We start from the raw sequence: 21,604 nt of genomic DNA, 5'->3' as shown, positions 1-21,604 counted from the left end.
TAACGTTCTAGTTCAAACGATTAATAGTAAAGGTGATATATTTCACGATCGAGCGTTCGTTTTTCGTTGCTCGATCGTTCCGCGATATCGACAACCGATCGTCGGTTTGTTCGATCGCACAGTGTCGTAATTATTATCGTTATTCTTATTAGTCGATAAAATTCTATTCTTTCGTAACGATAGGCTAGACATTACGAAGAAAAAAAAAAAAGAGTAAAAGATAGGACAATGAACGAATTGCATTCGTTCGGATTCGTTTGATTATCGTGACGTATAACTGTGTTAGCTTAAAAAATTCATCGTCTCGTCGTAAGGTCGAATCGTCGACCGAAGAAAAAGAAAAAAAAAAATGTCCCTATACGATGAAACTGGCACGATCTGAACGACGAAGATTACGGAATTGTTTGTAATCGTTACGTTCGATTATCCCTAATTAATTCGTAAAGCTCTACGATATCGTTCGGTGTGTGTGTGTTACAATTAATTGAGCGTTAGGCAGCTCGTAGTATTCGTTCGATAGGAGTGCAAAGGCTTAAACAACGAAGGCGTATGTATGTACATCGCGGTCGAACGAGCGACGAGGAACCGAACCGTTCCCTCGCGTGGTCGCGTTTCGACTCGTTTCAACGTGTTTGTTAACGCGTTAGCTGCATCAGAACCGAACAATAACGCTTCTTTCAGAAATCTGCTTCGAAAGAGGAACGCGGAACACGCGGAACACCAACAGCAATTAAATAGAATCGTCTCGAATACCTGTAGTTACAGAAATTGTTAGGTTAGGTCTTACCAGGGATCAGATATATTCTTCAACCGTCTTTTGCACAATTTGAAATTTCTTTAGTACCGTATTTATATAAGAAAAATTACTGAGATCGGTATCGGGCATCGTTCCATTTAATTAACTAGTAACGAATAAAACTATCGAATAACTTGTTATTCGTATACGACGAATACATTTTTATTCGAGCAACGTTGTTGGGCGAATAAACTTTTATTAGCGAAGCCATTCGTCACTGACGAACATTGCAAATGACCAGTTTTTGAATAAAAAAATGATCGTCGAGTAACTATCTACGTAAATGTTTAATCGAAATTATATAAATGATATCAAACTCTGATGCATCCATCTGTAGAACGAAATCAATTTTTAAACGACGACTAATTACGAGTTGTGAAAGAATGGACGACAATTTCGGCAGCGTGTGTTCGTTCTTTGCAACCAACGCGTTACGGACGCATCCGAAAGCAGATGATCGGAAGGAATAATACGCACACTCACTCTCCCTCTCGCATTTTCTCTCCCTTACAAAAATATGTTGGACGGAACCGACGAGTCTCTCTCCTCGTGCTCTCTCACTCTTCTTTTATTCAGTTTGTCGTTTAATTAAAACAGGATTAAAATTGCGTAATTGAGTTTTGAGCGGTCCGGTTATCTCCTTTGTCGTTTTTGTTCCATCGAGAATTCTGCGGGATCGAAGAAGGACACAAATACCCGAAAACAGTCTAACTGCTTCAGAAATAACAAATTTAGGGTTTCCGTGGTCTTATTTCTGGAAAAAAAGACATTCGAAACGTTTAGATCAACTGCAGTCAACTCTGTTTGTAATTCGGGGTCACAGAGACCCAAAGAGGATTCTTGGAGCTACAAAAAAAAAAATATCCTTCATTCAGATGTAAAGGTATAATTTACTTGATCACATGGTATAAAAACAGATTGTTAATAAAATTTCGTAAGGACGAAAGGTATCGTACAATTTTACGAGGCGACACGGGCGCCACCTGGCGTCTCCAAGTTCCTTCTAACGTCGAATCAATTGTTAAAAGTAAATTCCAAATACCAATTATTACAACCTTCGCCAAAGATACAAAAATCGCTGAGAATTTGGCTTTCGGTGGCGGTGCTCGAATTTCATCGATCGGAATACTGATTCCACGCTTGGAAAACACGATAAAATGGACTACTTTTCAAATCCAACGTTCGAAATAGAATCACTCGCGACTAAATGCATCAAATGCATCTGCGACGACGGATTCGTATCCTTAACCTTAAACACAACGCTCCCGACGTTTGATAAAAAAATTACCGACGCTTGATTTCGATATAATAAATATTTTCACTCTCGATCGTTGCTTCTCTGATCCCATAAAATTGTCACTGGAACACGGATGTCGAAAGGATCGCAGACTATCGATACAACGTGAAAAACGAAAAATCGGAAAAATCTCTTTGTAAAAAAACGCACCATACCGACGGAGTTCGCAAATTTTCATTATTGTACGTGATTCGTAAAAATATCTTTTTTGGGGGGGAAATAAGGACACTGATCTCGCGATTGGCCCATTAACGGTTAATTTTAGCTAAAAAAAAGTATCGTCGAAAATTGCTCCTTTTTAGGGTCGAACAATAACAACGTGTACAAGGCGGATTTAAATGCAGATTCTGCGTCTGAAATGAGAAAGTCCTGGTAAATGTAGGTTCTAGAACATTTTGCTTTTTAACATGGCGTTATATTATTGCATTGTTTCGTAGCGACTAACACTTCCGGTTGATTTTTAATTGTTCATTGCAAGTGAAATTTCATTAATTTTTCTATCTCCGACTCGCTTGCTTTAGAATATTATTGTTTATAGAATGTTTTTGGACCCACGCTTATCAGGATTTTTTTCTGACTCTGACGACACCCTTTTAGGCCCTGTGTTTATATTTATTTATTCACGCGAGGTTGCTCTATCAGAGCATCTCCATCGTTTTGTTTCGTCGGTACGATTGTTAAAATTTGTCGGGCATTTCGTAGCCTGTTATCGGCTAAGAAATCCCTCGTGACGCGTTCACTCGGTGTGAACAGACGGAAAACGGAACGGAATGGGGAAAAGTTACGCCGGCGTTGCGTGAACGAACGAAAAAGAGACGAGAATGGGACGAGGGGTCGAGGGAAGCGTGCCTCCGTGGAACGATCGATTCGTTCCGCTCTCGAACGTGAAAAATTCGAACCCGTTCCACGAAGATCAACGAGAGACTTTCGAGCCCCTTGCTTCTCTCGATCGTCACTATTTTCCTCGCGTCGCAAAAATACTGATTACAAAATAGTGAGAAAATCCAAGCGAAAATTCAGGATCACGAGTAGAAATGTCAGGAAGGCTTCGGGACCCTTCGCTGACCAAAAAGCAGACATTAACGAAGAAACATTCTCGTCTCCCTTGTCGTTGGAAATTTCATTCCTCTCGAACCTCCATTCTGAAACACCGTCTCGTTTTCATTCATGCTGCTTTAGGGGGTTTCAACACATACTTACGATCGGAATACCTTTCTTTGTTTTATTAGTGAACGGACGCAAATGGCTCTTGCAAAAATACACTTTGTTATTTCATCATCTCTCCTCGTTACTCTAAAAAACGTGTTACTACCTAACTCCTTAATTAAACTCGTTTGTCGGCGTTTAATCATTCGTCGCTAACGCGATCGATCATCCAGAGTTTTGCTCGGGCTCGTAAATGTCTCGAACTGGCAAGATGGCCGTTGAAAACGTCGGGTTATATTACGTTGCTTGCGAAATACGGAACACGAGGAACAGCGTCGTCGATCTCGATCCTCCGTTAAACGAAACGAGGTGCATCGCGTTTTTACAAAACCTCCCACACGACAATGTACAACATCCCTGACGCACGTTTAAAGGCGAATCGTACAACTTGTCCGTCTGTATCATTTTTGTTCTTTTATCTCAAGGTCACTTTCAATGGTTTCATATTCAAACCTATGGTTTTTGGCGCTTCGTTAAGTACGACCCTCGAACGACCTTGACCTAGGTCGCTTCAAGATCGAGTTGTCGTAACTCGTCGATTTCGAACCATGCAACGCGTGAAAAGAAAGATAATCGGACAAGTTACGCGAATCGTTCTGTATGTATATAATATAGCACGATATATTATACAGTATAATACTTTACAATAATTCTTATCGCGATACACTCCACAGAAGAGGCCTATAAAATTCTGACCCGTTGAACACGATCGACGAAACTGTTCTTCGCGACGGTCCGCGTCCCGTTTCCCTGAAATCTGGGGTGGTTATCCCGTGCAACATTGTCCGAATAGTTCGTGATCGTCTACTACGGTCCCGTTCCGTGGCGTTCGCAAATTTAATACGTCGTGTCGCGGGGGCTCAACGTTTCCCGCTGTTCGCGTCCCTCCAAGTGCGTCGACGACTGGAAACGAGGAACCGAAAAGAGTCGATGGGAGAAGGAAGAACCAATTCCCGACGGGCTGTTCTGTCGAGCCATCGTTCTTCGGGACGCAACAATTCGAAGGCGCGGCTCTCCTCTCTGCAGTCCTGCACGGCCGACGTCCATCGACTTCTCCCTTGGTCTTTACCGATTCTTTGTCAGGTAACGACGAGTCTGGCGGCGGAGTTCGCGTGTTGGCTCAGCCGTGGTCACACTAGGCTTCGCACCAGCACCGTGAGCTCGCGAAACGAAGCGCCCAACTTCCCTGGTGTCGACTGCTTCTTCATCAGGATGCCTCTGATCGTCGAGAGTTTCTCGTAACAGGAGAGGCACTTGTGGTATCTGGTAATACAGAATGGGAAATACAGTGTTCCCCGCGTTCCTCGTGACCCAACAGGCATATTTATCGAAAGTGGACAATGTTCTTGGCGTTTTGCTGCACGGCACGAACGTACCATAGAGAGATAACTCGAAGACCAGGCACACGCTGATTGGCCGTAGCGTAACAGCGACGCCTGTCCTCGCACGCATTGTCATTATTGGCTGAGACGATCGCAACTGCGATTCCACCCCGTGACGAAGTACGCGAACGAGACGTGTCAAGGCAGAGTAGGATAGAACCATATTGGACGACATTGGCGTAGCCATAAGCTCGGTGTATTAACCGCGAATAGAACAGAAACGTATCTCTCGTGGATACGGAGATCCTACTACTATGTAGCGTGACGTCAGAGCGGGGTTTTCTGGCGGGAGTTAGGCGGCGCGAAGACCTACTCCCCTTGCCCTTGCACTGTTCAGTCTGCAATGTACCTAGCCTTCGAGACATCTCTCTATGATAGAAAGAGATAGAAAGCGAAAGACGAAGAGGGACGGGGGGCCAAGCTCAGTCTCCGCGTAGCGTAATACGATCCCGTGTCGAATATCGAACGCGACGTAATTTGTATAATCTTTACATTCTGACAATGCGACTTTGACTTGAACTTACCGTTCCTCTCGCGACACGTCCACGCCAATAGTGTGGAGAGGCGCTTCCACGTTCGACTTTATCACCGATGCGAAATTCCGCAGGATCAGTCTCAACGCCGCGGCACCCACGGTTATGTACCTGAAACAGCCATAATAGATTAAAATGTAGATTACTAGTAACTATTAGCCATCCAGTGATATAGATTATTAATAATTATCTAGTTATACAGATTACTAATAATTACAAGTAATCCGATATTATAGGTTATTAGTAACTATCTTGTCAGAAGCGCGAAGTAATTAATCGAGCAACTATACAGGGTGTTTGGCCACCCCTGGGAAAAATTTTAATGGGGGATTCTAGAGGCCAAAATAAGACGAAAATCAAGAATACCAATTTGTTGATGAAGGCTTTGTTAAACAGTTATTAACGTTTAAAGTTCCGACCGTACTGAATTTTTTTCTCGAAAATGCGCAAGATTTCGGGGGTATGTCTATCGACCAAAAATGATTGTAATTGACCCCCGCAACCGATAATAATTTTTCCAAAACGATTTGAAATTTTTTTTTCCGTCGAAAAATTTCACACCTACTCGAATTTTTTTCTAGAAAGTGGGTAGGATTTCGGGGGTATGTCTGTTGACCAAAAATGCTTGTAATTGACCCCCGCGACCGAAAATAATTTTTTCAGAATGATTTGAAATTTTTGAATTGAATTGTTAATAACTTTTTAACGAAACCTCCATCAACAAATTGGTATTCTTGATTTTCGTCTTATTTTGGCCTCTAGAATCCTCTATTAAAATTTTTCCCAGGGGTGGCCGAACACCCTGTATTGTTCAATTGTACCCAAGTATTTAATCGGAATTATATTTCTACAGGTACGGTAGTATTATTTTCTTTAAAATGAGAGGAAACAAATAAACGAAATAAATTTTCCAATGAAAAAATTAAAAAGATAACGTAAAGTAACCGATGAGAAGGCGCGGAGGGCGATCCGCGTCGCTCGTGACGCCCACCGGTGCGCGTCACGCCTAGTTTGTTCCAAAACGTGTTATTAGCCCATAACGACACCAATAAATAACGAAAGGCACGAAAGGCTTGGCGGCGCGATTAGACACGCTCGCTTTTGGATGGCGATAAAGGGTTTGCGCGAGCTCCCGTTAGAATCGGCGTGACGAATGACGCGAGCCCGCCTTGTAAATGTTCCGCGTCACGTCCAAGCGCTCGTCTTTGAACGTCCCGTGAACATTCAATGTCGTCATTCGTCCATCGACGAACTTCTATCGCGTGAATGTAACGTTTTAAAAGAATGTTTTATCATGGTGTTATAAGTAACTGCCGCATTTAGATCGATGAATATCGACATTCCTTCAAATTACAACGTAACAAATAGAAATATTCAACAGTTAAATGGAGTACCTACTCGTTAAAAAATTTACAGTTGCTAACGTTCGTTTATTGTAAGTGTTTTAAAGAGAGTAGGTTCAAAGTGTCCGTCACCAGTGACCACCATGACAGTCATATTAAATAAAAATTTTCTTGTTCCCTTTTTTGGAATTTTGAGGGACGAACGTTCGATCGTATATGTATTTGGGAGAGGGGGAAGGAGAGAGAGAGAGAGAGATCGATGAATCGAGAAACGATCGTACGGGGCGTAACGACCCCTCGAAAACGTGGGCACGCGACGATCGTAATATATTCATCGGTTCGCTGGCAGTCCTTTATTTTTTCTCACGAGCCTCCACCTTCGACCAGGACGAAAGCCCGTGACGAATGAGCCGTGAAAACTGCAACTATATGCAAACTGCACTGCATTACGCCACCGAGATGTGTATATTTAGCTGGGCAATTTGCTGGCAGGATTCTACCCTTTCGGCGGCTGTCGAACCGTGACATCCAAGTACCGTAATCAGTGCGGAATCGTGACGAATATGGGCGCGGAATATTTTACGGCGAATCGCGAACGGATCGAAGATAAAAGTATCCGAATGTTCGTCGTTGGTCAGTTCTGTCGATTATACAAGGTGTTCAGCTAACCCTGGGCAAAATTTTAATGGGAGATTCTAGATCAATTTCTTGACGAAGGCTTCACTAAATAGTTATTAAAAAATTAAATTAAAAAATTTCGAATTGTTCTGAAAAAATTATTTTTGGTTGCGGACCTCAATTACGATCATTTTTGGTGAATACACATACCCCTGAAATTCTACCCACTTTCGAGAAAAAAATTCAAGTAGGTACTGAAATTTTTCGGCGAAATTAAAAAATTTCAAATCATACACAAAAAAATTATATTTAGTTACAGGGGTAAATTACAATCATTTTTGATCATTATACGTACCCTCGAAATCCTACCCATTTTCGAGAAAAAAATTCAGGAAGTGGACAGATTTTTCGGCAAAATTAAAAAGTATCAAATCGTTCTGGAAAAATTATTTTCAGTCGAGGGGGTCAATTACAATAATTTTTGGTCATTAGACACACCCTCGAAATCCTACCCATTTTCGAGAAAAAAATTCAGAAAGGTGGACAGATTTTTCGACAAAATTAAAAAATATCAAATCGTCCTGGAAAAATTATTTTCAGTCGAGTTGATCAAATACAATAATTTTTGGTGACTAGACCTACCCCCGAAATCCTATCCACTTTCTAGAAAAAAATTCAGTACAGGTGGAACTTTAAACGTTAGTAACTTTTTAACGAAGCCTCCATCGACAAATTAGTATTTTTGATTTTCGTCTTATTTTGGCCTTTAGAATCTCCCATTAAAATTTTTCCCAGAGATGGCCGAACACCCTGTATGCCGTGTCCAGCTTCGCCTGAAGAAACTTGTCGCGACAGGAGTTGCGTATAGTCCATTAGAAATATACGAGTTCCATTGTCCGTAGCCATCGGATGTATTTCAATTTCAATCTGATCGATGATCGATCAAACTGTGTACACTTATCTTTCGAACTCTATTTTTAGCTTTGCATTCGTGTTCTAATAATAGCAGTGATACGAGACGATAAAAAAGGAATGGCGAACAGACGTTTAATCGTCGCAATAAGTAGGTAGATGCGCAACGAACGGAACGGCAATTTTACGGACTAGTAGTCCCTGATCATAAACGGATGTGCTATTATTACATCGATCTATCGTTAAATTAATACGAAACCGTTTTAATTCAATCGTGAAACAGTCAAGAGATCAGATAATCACGATAGATTTTCCATACACAATATCATTGTCAGATTGTCATAAATCATTGGATTCTTTTTAACCTCAGCTATCGTATTATTTAGTAATTTTTCCTTAACAATTGTTTGCATCTTGGTGGAAATAGGTATGCATAAAATCACGGTAGAAATAATGTTAAATTTGATTGATCTAACCGACATACAAGGTGTTATTAACAATTAAATTCAAACATTTCAAATCGTTCTAAAAAAATTATTTTCGGTTGCGGGAGTCAATTATAATAATTTTTGGTGAATAGACAAACCCTTGAAATCCTACCCACTTTCGAGAAAAAAATTCCTTACTGAAAATCTAATTAGATGTCTGAATTTTTCGATGGAAAAAAAAAAAATTTCAAATTGTTTTGGAAAAATTATGTTCAGTTGCGGGGGTCAATTGCAATCATTTTTGGTGAATAGACATATCCCCGAAATCTTGCGCATTTTCGAGAAAAAAATTCAGTACCAGCGGAACTTTAAACGTTAATAACTTTTTAACGAAGCCTCCATCAATAAATTGGTATTCTTGATTTTCGTCTTATTTTGGCCTCTAGAATCCCCCATTAAAATTTTTCCCAGGATTGGCCGAACACCCTGTATAAGAATCAGACGAACGAGAATTTCCATACACGAGTGTTCGTTGTAACAGGAAGAAACGAATAACTAACCATCGCGTGAAAGGAAATGCTCGTTTCTCAGCTCGACAGCGCAACAGCAACAGCAACAGCTTGTAACTGAGCACCGATTAATTACACAGTTCCAACCATCGCTCGCGAGTGCTGTTCGTTTCGTTGTTCCTTGGAATTATAAGATCGACAAATGCTCGCACGATGCATCAAAATAATCTTGTAAAATGTACTCCCATTAGTATCCGTGTGCAAACATTTTTAGGTTAGGTTTAACGCGATACGGTTACACCGCGTTTCCTTCAGTTTAGTTACAGGACCTTTATCTTACGTACTCGTTGGTATACGAAAAATGTGTCGAGACAAATTTGTTCGATCAAAAATATGCGATGAAAGAGAAACCGTCAGGGTGGGGTGTATATACCACGGTGTCCATTCGCGCGTATATTGTCGTTTAACGTTACCTTGCTTTCAATGTGAAACGCAACACGGTCCGTGAATTAGAGAAAATCGAGATACCCTTTTTTGTCGAAGAAGGGGAGAGGGGGACTAAGTTCTCGAATGGCGGGCACGAGTCCAAACAGGGTATCTCAAGTGGGGTTGCGTACTTGGCGTGGTTTACTACGCACCGGTATGGGAATGGCTAATTCGACGAACAGGGAAATATGAGGCGAAAAGACCGACGCGTAAAGAGGGTTCGCGAAATTAGCCGAGACAATGGAAGACAGTGCCAGATGCAAATTCGAGGTTCGAATCCTCGCTGTCGCGAGTCGCATTGTTCGGGCGATAGAAGCTCGAAGGGCCACGCGTTTCACGCATATGTTGACGCTCTTCGCAGAGACAGTTATGGACAAATCCTTCTTTATTTTCTTCTCCCTGTTGTTCGACGCTCGATCATGAATATTAATGATCGCGTAAAGTTCTGTACTCCCTATTAAAATTAATAACAACCAACGTTTCGCGTTGACCCTTTGACTGAGTTTATTACACAACTTTTATTAAACCTTTTTAATTACGTCATCGACATTAGGAATACATACTACGAAATAACAAATATTTCATTGAACTATTGAATATTTCTATTTGTCACGTTGTTATTTGAAAAAAATGTCGAGGATCTGACTAAATCAATGAGCAATATTTAATTTCGACACTGAAGAATAATTCTTCGAGATTGAAATTCATCGGAAGTTTCGTACACAAACTCTTTAGTTGCTAACAGACATTCCCGCCGAATTTTTATAAAATTTAAATGAACTAACTGCCAATCGATGCTACGTTACTTTCTAGACGTTTATGCCAGTTTTTCTAATCCCCGATTTAACGAAGGTGTTCAATTTTTAACGCAACAAATCAGAACCCTTGAAATATCTAATTCCTTGTAAAGACTAGAGTCAATGCTGAAGTAAAAGATTAGTCGTTTGTACTTACATTTCGTATTTACTTTGAAGGAGATCCCCTATTGGACCTAGTAGAGAGTTACACAGATCCAGGTTCCACAGTGTTCTGCAAATAATCGAGAAATAACTCGAAATGGTGTAAAATAATTATTCGACAAAAATGTCGTTCGAAGCATAAAAAGTAAATTGATCGGAAAAGTTCAATACTAAAGAACAAAATGCTTGGAATTACATTCTTGTTGGATAACTGTTTATTACTGTTTTACGAAATCTTATTACTCACGGTTTTAGGGTCAATATGCCCAACAAATCCACGATAACCGAAAGATCGTTCATCGCCACTGCGGATTCCACAGCAGCCTGAAATTTAATATTATCCTTAAATTTCACCTACATATTCGAACAGTGGGAGGAAGTAATAAAAACCAATGGAAATTACGTAACTGATTAAATAATCACTTTTTATCAAAACAATACAGTCGAATTTATTCAGAATAAATAATAAAATTCTGATTTGGTTCAAAATGAAACCCCAAAGCTTGCCGTTCGTTCGCTAAGGCGATTCACCGGTCTGGAGGGGTAATTCCTCACCGTTCTATCTGACGTCATGCTCGTTAATCGTAATCAGCAATTATAATCATAAATCACTAGTCCGATCACATTTGCCAAACTCCGATATGGCGAAACAATGGTGTACCTTAAGATCCTTGTGGTGCAACCGAGAGTAAATGATTTGCAAGGAACGATGACGGTTCGTGAGTACAGTCATCATCGATTCGTGGCCACGCATCATGCTATTAAGCACTTCGGCCTCTGACATTTCGTTGAGAACTCCCATTTGCGGATAGCCGAACGCGGTCGATCTCGCGAAATGATTCTGTCGGGGAAAATATTGATTTCGGTTGATTTTGGGCTGGAAACTTTTATCATACGTGGTACAATGATTCGCGATGCTCACGGGTAGGAAAGTTTCGACGTCCAGGCCATAAGGTTTGTCAGCACTGATGGGAACAAATTCCTCTTTCTCCGTGTTGTCGACGTTCGGCCTCAACTGGGGGGCTCGAACGTCTATCTTAGGATTCGGGGGCACTTGAGCTTTATTCGATTTCTTCGTCGCGAACGTCGTAGTGGTGGTGGAAGCGTTGCGCGCGGACAGCGACGTTGAGGTAGCAAAGTTCCTATTCAGCGAGGTCGACCTAGATTGCGCAGAATTCGGCCTATTTAACGCCGGATCGGAGGGGCTGTGCCTTATACTATTAATTCTGCAACAACGTTGAAACTCAATGATATCCACGATAGAAAGCTTATGTAATCTCGCGGTACAACCAAGTTCTCGACTTGAGTTCGATTCAAACAGAAACATTTAATATTTATCCCATCGGTTCGTCAACTCGAGAACTCACTGTACTTCTGTGAAACAACCTGCATACTTACTGTACCGGATAATCGCTTTCGTAACCCTGTTCTCCGTCTCTACAACTACTCTGTCTCTTTAAGTAATGCTTGGGAGAATCCGGGCTAGGTGCTCTATTCTTTAGTTTTCCATCGTCCATCACTGGAAGAACGGCAGCCATTGGTGCCACACGCGGTGTCAACGTGGAATTCGACCTCTGCGGGCCTAAGGGTTGTGGAAGTGTTCCTACGTCACTGGTAATACTTATCTTTTTCCCAGGAAGAGGAGTAATACTCTGTCTAAGGGGCGGTATGGAGGCGAGGTTCTTCGATGCTCTGCCAAGGCCATTGTTCGTTTGAAGATTTTTGGTCTGACTCGTCGATGTGACTGTATTTCTCTGAACGGGCGGCGATGACTTGATTGGCTGAACGCGCACTGGTACTGGCTTTGTCAATGATAACGTCGGCGCTGGTGGAGGTGGAGATGACGGTGATGATATAGGTGGAACTTCCTCTGGCTCCACCGTACTTAGATTTGACATTGAGGTAGAAAGAGTTTGTAATATCTGTGGTTGCGTGGGATCTGGAAAACGAACGCGCGCGGAATAATGTACGAACGAACACTGCGTAAATTACATGCAGAAGCAGACATGGGCAATTTTTATTTAAAACGGAAATGAAAGGTAACTATTTGAAACGATAAGTGTTTTACATAATTATTATACATATTGACAAGTGTCGTTTATACGATGAAATAACTGCGAAACGAGATACTACTTCAAATAGTATTTCAAATAACGTAATGTCAAAAGTGACCAGGTCTGTGCGGAAGTTTGTAAGTCGACATTCATGCAACGTTCGTATAAAAGAAGGAAAAAGATGGGAAGTTTTGTTTGCGTGGAACTCACCTACATCTTGAGGCTCCTGGAAAGCCTCAGGTTCTGGAGGTGGAGTGCGAGACACTGAAACATACCGTGCATAGCATGCTCATTCACAAACTGTACGGCGCAACATCCATCTTTCAGATGCATTTTTATTTTCAGGCTTGCGACGGTAGGATAGTCGAGAGTTAGAGTAAAATAAAGTTTAAGTAAGTTAGAATATACAACCGAATATTGCAAGAAAGAACCAGCAGTAAGATACGAAGATACTTACATGACCTATTTGGTTGAAAGACGTCGTGATATTCGGTGACATTGGGTATATCTGCGTACGTTGCTTCGTCTTCCGGGTCGGTTCCAGACTTGTCTGCCTCTTCTATTGTCCGTACGTCTAGTCTATAAGTAGAATAAGTTGTAAATATTTATTCTACAACCACTTGCCGCTCAATTACTTGAACGCGAAACAACTATTTCAACTTACGTATGTTTTTTTAACTCGGGTGGCCTATCCCTGGAAAAACTTTTTCTTAACGAATTTCCGTGACTGAACGGAGAACCGGATGTCGACACCCCTCCCAATGGAGCGATTTTTTGTAAATCGCATACATATAGGACAACGTTGGCAGTGTGGAAACTTGCACCAATCTGAAACGGTTATAGAAATAGGTTTTATAGATACCAGAAATACGGGTTGGGTGTGGGTCGAGTTTGTTTGTAGTACTCGAGAGATTGTGATATTTGGGTGAACGAATGTGAACGTTTTCTTACACGCGTAATAATTGTTATCAGTAAATATTGTCTTACCAGCTGGTTCTGAGCAACAGCTATATCCTGTACCTTCACCCAGCCCGTTGGTACTGAATCTAACGTTCGACCTGGTTCCCAGCCGTACACTTTTAACACATCGTGGCAACCAGCAAAAAGACATTCCCCGCCTTGACTAAAATAGAGGCACCTAAACCAGAAAATAAAATATTTTGTAGACATTTCGTCGAGGACGAAAGTGACGCCAGAATCCTGAACCAGTTTAATCGAGCCTAGATTAATACGTACCGAATTGCAGACGAATGAGTCTGATCTGTAGACGATACAAGTTGAAACGATTCCAAGTCCCAAAAGTGAACCGTTCTATCCGCGCTGCCACTGGCTAATAAGAATTCATGCGGATGAAATTCGACGGTTGTTGCCGGTCCTCTGTGTTCCGAGAATTCTCTAAGTTGTCTACCGGCTCTTAAATCCCACAACTAATTAAAAAAGAAAATATTTGTAAACCATTATCGCTAACGCGTATTACGTAAAATTACGCGTATTACACTAATCGATACCTTGACCATTCCTTCTTCTCCCGCGCTGGCTATCCACTGGCCATCCGGACTAAATTTTAAACTATTCACCATCCTATTGTGCCCTTTGTAAGTGAAGATACAACCTTTCCTCCTGATATCCCACAGTTTGATCGCAGTGTCCAAGCTACCAGATGCCAACAGCTCCCCGTAAGGATGAAAATCCATGCAACGTATGCCTGCTTTATGACCTGTTAACGTGCGTGCCAATTTGGCATGTTCCAAATCCCAAATTTTCAATGCGCCCGTTTGCGAACCAGCGCATACTAGATCTTCCGTTTGTCCAAATTTTACACATTCTATTGGTGTGGTGTGACCGCTCAAACTCTAAAAATAATATAGCTAATTTTGCACCGGTAATAAATGGAATATGATCGCCGATGCATAGTTTACGATACAAATATAGCAATCTTATTAAATTGGTTTCAAGAGGACTATAAAGCAATACTCCTACTTTGGGATATCCAGTCATTATAGTCGCTATAATATGTACTACTGACTGTACAAAAGTATTCAATGGTTATGATTATGAACAAATTAGGATAAATTAATATTTAATTTTTCCCATCTATGAGATAGAAATCCTACGTCTGCATCAATTATGATTCACTGTTTAAACAAGTGATTTTACGGAATAAACGAAAATACCATGATACAATTCTGCTTCCCAACTGCCCATAGATTCACTTTCTTGTCGTCGCCGCCAGTGACCAGAACGCGTCCAGACTTGTGACCTAATGCCAAGCAATTGACGTTGGACGTATGGGCAACAAAATCCTCTGTACAGAAAAAAAACATTGCTATGCACAGAACGACCTGAACAAAGATGTCAGCTTTCAATGACATTCGCGGCGACAGTGCATTTCCCATTCGTCGAAGGTTATGACCATAATAGGAAGACGCATCGAACAATTCGTCGGTGAATCCCGTCCGATTGATGTGTAAACATAAATTGTTTACCCGTAACGGGAGAAAAGAGCGCCAGAACGGTAATTCGTTGGACGCGTACATCGTGCACCGACGAATTGAATAAAGTGCACGTTTCACGCGAACAGGGCAAACACTTACGGAGTTTCCATGACCTCTTCGTGGACGAAGCCATATTCCGGGAACACAGGACCGCGTTGTGCACGACTTATTTGGCAACGACAACAATACGAGATTTCAGTTTGCAGATGCACAATTTTTTTTTGCTCGAGCTTGCGGGTAACATTTTTACTTCGTGTTATTATCTCCGAGCGGTGACGATCGTTCAACGGGGCGGCAGCATCTCGCCGCGGTCTGGTCCTGAATGCAATCCTTTTCCTTGAAATTTCTGTCTGTTTTCAGAAACCGTTCGTTCCACCTCTTCGTCGTATCTCATTTCTTGAATCTGCCTGTCCGTGGGTAGCGCGAACCAACGTGACGTTGAAAAATATCGAAGTTTCTGTTTCTATCGAGATTACGTTCCAATCGATCGCGCCAGATGTCACCAGCTCTTCGGTCAATTGAAATCGACCGTAACGAATGTCGATAGTATGTTGATGTAAACACGGTCGACGGTCGAGTAAATAAACGCGCGATAAACCGTTATTGGGAAAGAATATTGCAGGGTCGTTAATTATCTCGTTGGGCTAAGCCGCATTGTTACGTTATAGATACGTGTTACGTCGTACATGATATGAGAAGAGTTTGCGACATACGGTAAACAGTTAAAAGTGAGGTTATGAGTTTTGAACAAGCTGTAAGTAGACCTGAAACGACTCTAATGTTTGAGTATTCGAGTATAATTATTCGAGTATCGTTATTTAAGCATGTGAGTATCCAAATATTATTATTCGATTATTCGACCGTACGATAGTCAGTTAAAAGTGAGGTTATGATATTGAATAAACTTCAAATACAGCTGGGACTTTTCAAATATCATTATTTGAACATTTGAATACTCAATTATCATTATTCGAATATTGAACATATGAATGTTATTATTCGTATATTTGCTCTATGTAAATAACGAAGATACCGATGATGTATTTAAACGTTACATCTTGCCATCAGCTGATTCTGGTCACGCTGACTCACGCACACGCACAAATGTTGTGGTGTGTGAAATCGATGATTTTTAAGAAATTATCAATAATCTATACATATAAATACTAGCTTTGAACAAAATTCACGTAAACATAAACAAATAGTCAAATACTGAAATATTCCAAAACAAAAAAAAATTATCGAATAGTCCACCTTACTTAACAGCCCTAAATTACTCATGAGCTATTTGTCGTATAAAAATAATTGTTCCGAAACAATTTGCAATTTTACTCTTTTACAGAGGTTGCTCGTAATATTTTAATTGCATCGATTTAATCTATTCGGAGTTTTAAGATGTTTTTACGTTCGCGTGTACCCGCGATCTTAGCTGAAAGATCAATTTATTCCGAGATCCTTAAAAGGCATTGCGCGAAGTATGTGCAGGGTCAGTCGCCAGAACCTCGAATTCGAGAATACTTTTATTACATCGATCATCAAGGCATGGTATAATTTAATTCTTTATTAGACACGATATATTCGACATTAAAAACATACAGAAGTACCATAAAACATGCGTGTATTATAATTTTTCTGCATTGTGTGCTGTAGTTATTTCTGGACGATGCTCGCATGAAAAACTTTACTTCGTGCTTCAAAGGTCTGCATCGACATCGAAGGAATCTGTTGAATGTTATGATTTGTACGCTATACGAGATATCTGGTTTTAGATAAAAAATTTTTGGCATTCTTTTTCAAGCGCTTGAAGAAAAATGTCACAGGACGATACGTCCACGATTTTCCGTATGTTTCCCTTTGCGGTCTCGAGAGAAATTTCGTCAGGTGCGATGATTTGCCGATAGTGTTCACGAAAGTAATTAGGAAAGAGGATAGCGAAACCGGCAAAGAGGAGGATTGGTTTGGTTATGCTCATGCAGAAGAATTGTTAATGGTATATCCGGTTTCAATAAGCTTCTAAACAATTTTGCAATCGGGTTGATTTTTAATAATAAATTAATTATAGGTGCCGTTTCAACCAGAAAGATTGTACATGAGCGTTCAGTCAGGAAGAGTGTATCATCCTGCACCAGAAAAGGCAGGTGGAATCGGTCTGGTGAGATCAAAAATTGCAATTGAATTTAGTTCATTATTCAGTTTTGAGAAAGGTGAAGAACATGGTCCGACTCATTTTCTGTGGAAAAATAAAAGATACTCTCTTGATTCTGAATGGTGCAAGAATAAAATATTGCGGGCCACCGGCTAAAAAATGAATGAACTTCACCTTCAATTTAAATAAAAAATGAAATATACGTGGGATCAGAAATCCTCGTACCCACAGAAAAGGAATCATTAACGTACGAATAGTAACGATACGGCGATGGCAAGGTTAGTAGAATGGTTTTGGCCAGTAATTTCTCGATTCCTATGTATATATAAATGAACAACTTTCAGAAAATGTACATATATTTTAGATAATAACAAAGATTTTATATTTTTTTCCAACTAATAAATTACATTAAGGTAGAGATGAAATATCAAAGATTCTTGCTGTACCATCATCGGAAGTCGTCAATGCATTTTCCCCATCTCTGAAAAACATTTAATATTCCATCGCATTTCGTTGAAATTTTATCGTAAAAATGAATTAATTATCGGAATAGCGAATGATTCTCTCGAACTTACTCGGATATAAATAAATCATAAATGTCCGCTGTGTGTCCTGTGAATGATCGCAAACATTGACCGCTTCTTGCATCGAAACACCTGAGAACACCATCCAATCCTGCTGAGAACAGGATGTGTGTGTTTCCTTTCCACACCAATTTGGATATACCGCATGCTTGATCTATTTTACGCCTAAGTACCTAAGTAATTTCAGAAGAAATCAGTATGCTGAATAAGGTTACAATCGATTAAGAAAAGTGGTATTACCTGTTTCGAGATATCCCAGATAAAGATTTCTCCATTAACTGTACCAGTCGCGGCAACTGGGAACGTAGGATTTTTACAGAAGGCAACCGCTTCTACCCAATTGTTATTCCAATCGTCATTATCAGCATTTTCAGCATCATTATTTACATTCGCGATATTACTTAGCTCGAAATTATTCAGGTTTTGCAGAACAGAAATAATCTACAAAGGTTAATATATTATTTGAATTCTTATAGTAAATACAGCGATACAAATTTGTATTACCGTGCCAGAGTTTGCTATGCTAAGTATAGTCTTCCCGTCTACGTCCGACGAAATGATCAGATTATTATTCGGGTGACAATCAATAGCAGTTATGGTAGAAGAATGGCCCAGTGGAGAAGAAATTGATATTTCGGACGACGTTTGCAAATCTATTACTTTAATCATTCCGTCCGCATAACCTAATGCAGCACGTTTGCCTGAAAAGTTGCATCCGATTAAAACACGAATTTTTGTTCGAAAGAACGTTTTGAACAAGAGTAGATCAGTTTTTGATTGGCTACAAATTGCAATAAAAAAATATTTCGAAAGGAGTATCTAGCATAAGAATAATTTAAAATACAATCTGGAATACAAACCATCTGGAAATATTGCCCCGATTTCAATTCCATATTTGTAGCCACAGATAAATTTGTCAAATTCAGTAGGTATTTTGAACTTATAGAAGTCTCCATCGGTATTTCCTACGAATAAATTACTCGAAGTAGGATGCCACTTTAACCACTGTAATAACAGAAATAATTTTTCAATTTACTGTCGATCGAAACAATGCAAAATGCAATTACAAAAATTAGAAAAAAAACCAACCGTCACATCACCTATGTAAGAGCAAAAGATTAGTTCATTGTCAGGTACTGAAAAAACAGAAACAGCACCGCTCATTGGGCCAATAGCTAAGTACTTTTCGTTTGAACTAAATTCAGAGAAGACTATACTATCTGATTGTTCCTTAGTTTTAAAAATAATTTCTCCAGACGATGTATCCCAAACATAAGCTACATGTTCTATACTTCCAGTAGCTGCCAATTTTTTACTTTTAGTCAGTGATCCGCAAAAGATGGAACCTACAGTTTTAAAGTAAAAGTAAAATTCATTTACAATCTTAATGTCAGTGCAGCATAGAGATTTTTTTTAACCTGATTTGTGACCGGTGAATACACAAATTGCATCTTCCTTTATCAGAGGATCTTCGTCACTTGAGTCTTCATCTTGAAAGTTCTCCGACTCATTCGTATCTATCACTTCTTCCATGTCACCCGCGTATAACATATCATCATCTTCCGTTTGGTCAATCATGTCTGACGAAGGTGGTATATCCTTTTGAATCATCACCTAATTTATGATACGAATATGATACGTATGGCAGGCCACGTTTGGAAAGGTTATAAATATATTCGAATGAGCAGGTGAAACGAAAAAAATATCGATAATAATCGTTTATCGTTGCCAACATAAAAAATGATTATCTATGCCCGAACGATTAAATTAAAACTTATAACGAATCGTTCTTAAACACTGAAAATTCAAATTTCAATCGACAACGTTTGGTTTCCATCGCCATTTATCACTCGTGAACGAACACCAAGCTATTTGGAAATCACCATACCACCAAAACCGTAGGAAATTTTTACAACGCGCTGTTGGTATTGATAAAACGGTCGTGGTTTAATAGCAGTAGCGACATATGGTAAAAAGTGTTACATTAAATTACCGTCTGACGTAAATATTTTCGACTAAGTCACCCTGTACAATTCTAATAGATTCCAGCAGATACTTGTGCATTCGTAGAATTTTTAGACTTGTCTTCTCTGAATGCGATGTAAAATTATTGTGGTCCAACAAATTTATGCATTAGTAAGATACTTCTTCATTTTTAATGTGTATTTATTCAAAAAACTAAGCCCCAACAATATTGTGACCGACTGTAGGTGTAGAGAAACTGTTCAATCTCATTGTTAGACAAATTGTTAGTGTTCACATTTAAACTTTCGACGCGACATGAAATTGCTAGAGTGGAATATACTCGACAAAACTTTCATCGAGATTGAAAGATTTCACGTTAATTTTCATGACTTACGTACTTCTTTTTTTTTGACTCGAAGTAATTTGATTATTCTGTACTGTTTCCAGATAATTTTTCAGGCTTACAAAAATTTAATTTTGATGAACCAAACGGATTTAAGTAGAGTAATGTCGAAGTATGGAATAGATAAAGTTGACGTTTTTAGACAAAATATGATTCATTTTCAAAACTAGTAAAACTAAAGTCTCTCAGAAAATTAATGAACAAATAGATTATTATCGAAATAACTATACGAAGTGCTTTGTCTTTACTTTAAACTGATCGTTCAATTTCCGTCAATTTTTCAGTATAAACGTTTGCGGGGCAGTTTCATAATCGTAAAGCAATCACGTTTATTGTCCGGAAATTGATTAATCGGCAAATACAGTTTGCGTACTTGAAAGTTGGAGCGTCATACGTCAATCGTACTTCGTGTTTCGTCAGCCGATTCATCCGAGTTCCCCCACTCCCTCACTGAACGTTCTCCCTCTCTATCCGTTCACCGCAGTTTGCTTATTTCCCTCTTCGTCGCTGTGCTCCCATGCTTCAAGCGAGTGGACGGCGCGTCCGACGAACTGGCAGTTTCAGTCAAACTTCGACGCGTGGCGGACGTTTCGTTGCGGATCCTCAAAATTTCGTTTGTCCAAATTGCAGCAATTCCAATGAAACGTCTACAAACATCGCGTCGATCGATACGATTCACTAGAACCTCGATACAAAAGGGAATTACAAAATTCGATCATCGGACGCTTCATTCAGCCGCTTTCCCCGAACAAGAGTTTTCACGCGAAATTTTCACAAACGTCCGGACTCTCGTGGAAAAGTAGCGACAACCGGTCGAGATTCAGAAAAAGAAGAAGCAAAATTTATTACCGGAAGGATGGTACCGTCGATGTCGAGGAACCGCCAATCGACACGCGGAAAGAGAACGGACACGTGATTGGACGAATCGTGCGTTCCTCGATGATCAGAGGATAACAAACCCGCTAAGGATAGTGGGAGGAAGGAAATTATAATGTTGTAGTGGGAGTGAAAGTTTTTTTTAATAATCGAGCTTTAAAAGCACCCCAGTCGTCGTTTGGATAAAAGCACAGTCGAGCCACGTGCCGTGCACTTGTCGAATCGATGACCGTGTTACGCGTTGCAATCCCTCGAGATAACGGAACAACAAGGATTGTTAATTATTATTCTTGACGCTTAGGCACTTGAAAACTTCGGAATTATTTGCACACGAGGGTTATTAGATGTTGCGTAAAAAGTTCATTCGATGACCTCGTGGATTATGGGTAAATATTTTGAAACACGCGCATCTACGTAGAAGAGGCGAATTGAATATTATTCGCGCCAAATTGCTTTTTACATAATTATTGAAACGTTTATGGAGGATAAATGGAAAGCCACGTAAACGAAACTCGATGCAATATACTTTGGTTGAGAATCAAAGTTCGATGACACGTTGGAAGGAGAAAAGTTGACTGTGATTTTTTTGTTACGCGTTTACGACGACTTAAA

The 21,604-nt window shown here is 40.0% G+C and overlaps 3 protein-coding genes across 8 annotated transcripts; 1 reads left to right on the top strand and 2 right to left on the bottom strand.

The window, feature by feature from the left end:
• Positions 1-1,666: 1,666 nt before the first annotated feature.
• Positions 1,667-15,416, bottom strand: Kat80 (katanin p80). Of its 2 annotated transcripts, XM_076778711.1 has the most exons (15): positions 15,118-15,416; positions 14,698-14,828; positions 14,032-14,376; positions 13,760-13,950; positions 13,511-13,661; positions 13,188-13,351; positions 12,981-13,102; positions 12,734-12,787; positions 11,868-12,408; positions 11,392-11,695; positions 11,131-11,310; positions 10,717-10,793; positions 10,465-10,539; positions 5,206-5,325; positions 1,667-4,562 (listed from the first exon to the last, which is right to left on the bottom strand). In XM_076778711.1, exons 1-15 carry the CDS (start codon positions 15,149-15,151, stop codon positions 4,430-4,432), a joined length of 2,622 nt encoding a protein of 873 aa, XP_076634826.1. In that variant the 5' UTR covers positions 15,152-15,416; the 3' UTR covers positions 1,667-4,429. The 2 variants fall into 2 exon arrangements, with proteins under 2 accessions (XP_076634826.1, XP_076634827.1); XM_076778712.1 differs by lacking the exon at positions 12,734-12,787.
• Positions 15,417-15,438: 22 nt separating this feature from the next.
• LOC143348484 (UPF0598 protein CG30010) lies at positions 15,439-17,589 on the top strand. 3 transcript variants are annotated; one of them, XR_013080770.1, is made up of 6 exons: positions 15,439-15,844; positions 16,361-16,563; positions 16,669-16,717; positions 16,788-17,008; positions 17,081-17,442; positions 17,529-17,589. XR_013080770.1 is itself a non-coding variant. In XM_076778718.1 (5 exons), exons 2-5 carry the CDS (start codon positions 16,414-16,416, stop codon positions 17,318-17,320), a joined length of 660 nt encoding a protein of 219 aa, XP_076634833.1. In that variant the 5' UTR covers positions 15,439-15,844; positions 16,361-16,413; the 3' UTR covers positions 17,321-17,589. The 3 variants fall into 3 exon arrangements, 2 of the variants coding, with proteins under 2 accessions (XP_076634833.1, XP_076634834.1); XM_076778718.1 differs by having other exon boundaries at positions 17,081-17,589; XM_076778719.1 differs by lacking the exon at positions 15,439-15,844 and having other exon boundaries at positions 16,361-16,558; positions 17,081-17,589.
• On the bottom strand, positions 17,488-20,655 carry LOC143348482 (angio-associated migratory cell protein). Of its 3 annotated transcripts, none has more exons than XM_076778715.1 (8): positions 20,522-20,655; positions 19,167-19,328; positions 18,838-19,094; positions 18,609-18,753; positions 18,253-18,449; positions 17,989-18,189; positions 17,740-17,921; positions 17,488-17,645 (listed from the first exon to the last, which is right to left on the bottom strand). In XM_076778715.1, the coding sequence occupies exons 2-8, from the start codon at positions 19,324-19,326 to the stop codon at positions 17,573-17,575; spliced, it is 1,215 nt and encodes a 404-aa protein (XP_076634830.1). In that variant the 5' UTR covers positions 19,327-19,328; positions 20,522-20,655; the 3' UTR covers positions 17,488-17,572. The 3 variants fall into 3 exon arrangements, with proteins under 3 accessions (XP_076634830.1, XP_076634829.1, XP_076634828.1); XM_076778714.1 differs by having other exon boundaries at positions 19,167-19,362; positions 20,490-20,627; XM_076778713.1 differs by having other exon boundaries at positions 19,167-19,362; positions 20,522-20,615.
• Between the last annotated feature and the right edge of the window lie 949 nt (positions 20,656-21,604).

Source organism: Colletes latitarsis, chromosome 11, assembly GCF_051014445.1.
Source record: "Colletes latitarsis isolate SP2378_abdomen chromosome 11, iyColLati1, whole genome shotgun sequence".
Taxonomy (NCBI): domain Eukaryota; kingdom Metazoa; phylum Arthropoda; class Insecta; order Hymenoptera; family Colletidae; genus Colletes; species Colletes latitarsis.
The sequence above is the reverse complement of the archived record's forward strand: the minus strand, read 5'-3'. Positions and strand labels throughout refer to the sequence as shown.

Excerpts from the sequence above, each read along its gene's own strand:
- Kat80 (XM_076778711.1), bottom strand. The coding sequence starts at position 15,151 with ATGGCTTCGTCCACGAAGAGGTCATGGAAACTCC. Across the intron at positions 11,311-11,391 it reads ACGTCGAAACTTTCCTACCC|AATCATTTCGCGAGATCGAC; the intron begins GTGAGCATCGCG and ends TTTCCCCGACAG. Across the intron at positions 4,563-5,205 it reads GACGTGTCGCGAGAGGAACG|ATACCACAAGTGCCTCTCCT; the intron begins GTAAGTTCAAGT and ends CTGTATTACCAG.
- LOC143348482 (XM_076778713.1), bottom strand. The coding sequence starts at position 20,545 with ATGAATCGGCTGACGAAACACGAA. Across the intron at positions 19,363-20,521 it reads ATCGGCTGACGAAACACGAA|GTGATGATTCAAAAGGATAT; the intron begins GTACGATTGACG and ends ATCATAAATTAG. Across the intron at positions 18,190-18,252 it reads GCATAGCAAACTCTGGCACG|ATTATTTCTGTTCTGCAAAA; the intron begins GTAATACAAATT and ends TAACCTTTGTAG.
- LOC143348484 (XM_076778718.1), top strand. The coding sequence starts at position 16,414 with ATGTTTTTACGTTCGCGTGTACCCGCGATCTTAGCTGAAAGATCAATT. Across the intron at positions 16,564-16,668 it reads ACATCGATCATCAAGGCATG|TTATTTCTGGACGATGCTCG; the intron begins GTATAATTTAAT and ends TGTGTGCTGTAG. Across the intron at positions 17,009-17,080 it reads ATGCAGAAGAATTGTTAATG|GTGCCGTTTCAACCAGAAAG; the intron begins GTATATCCGGTT and ends AATTAATTATAG.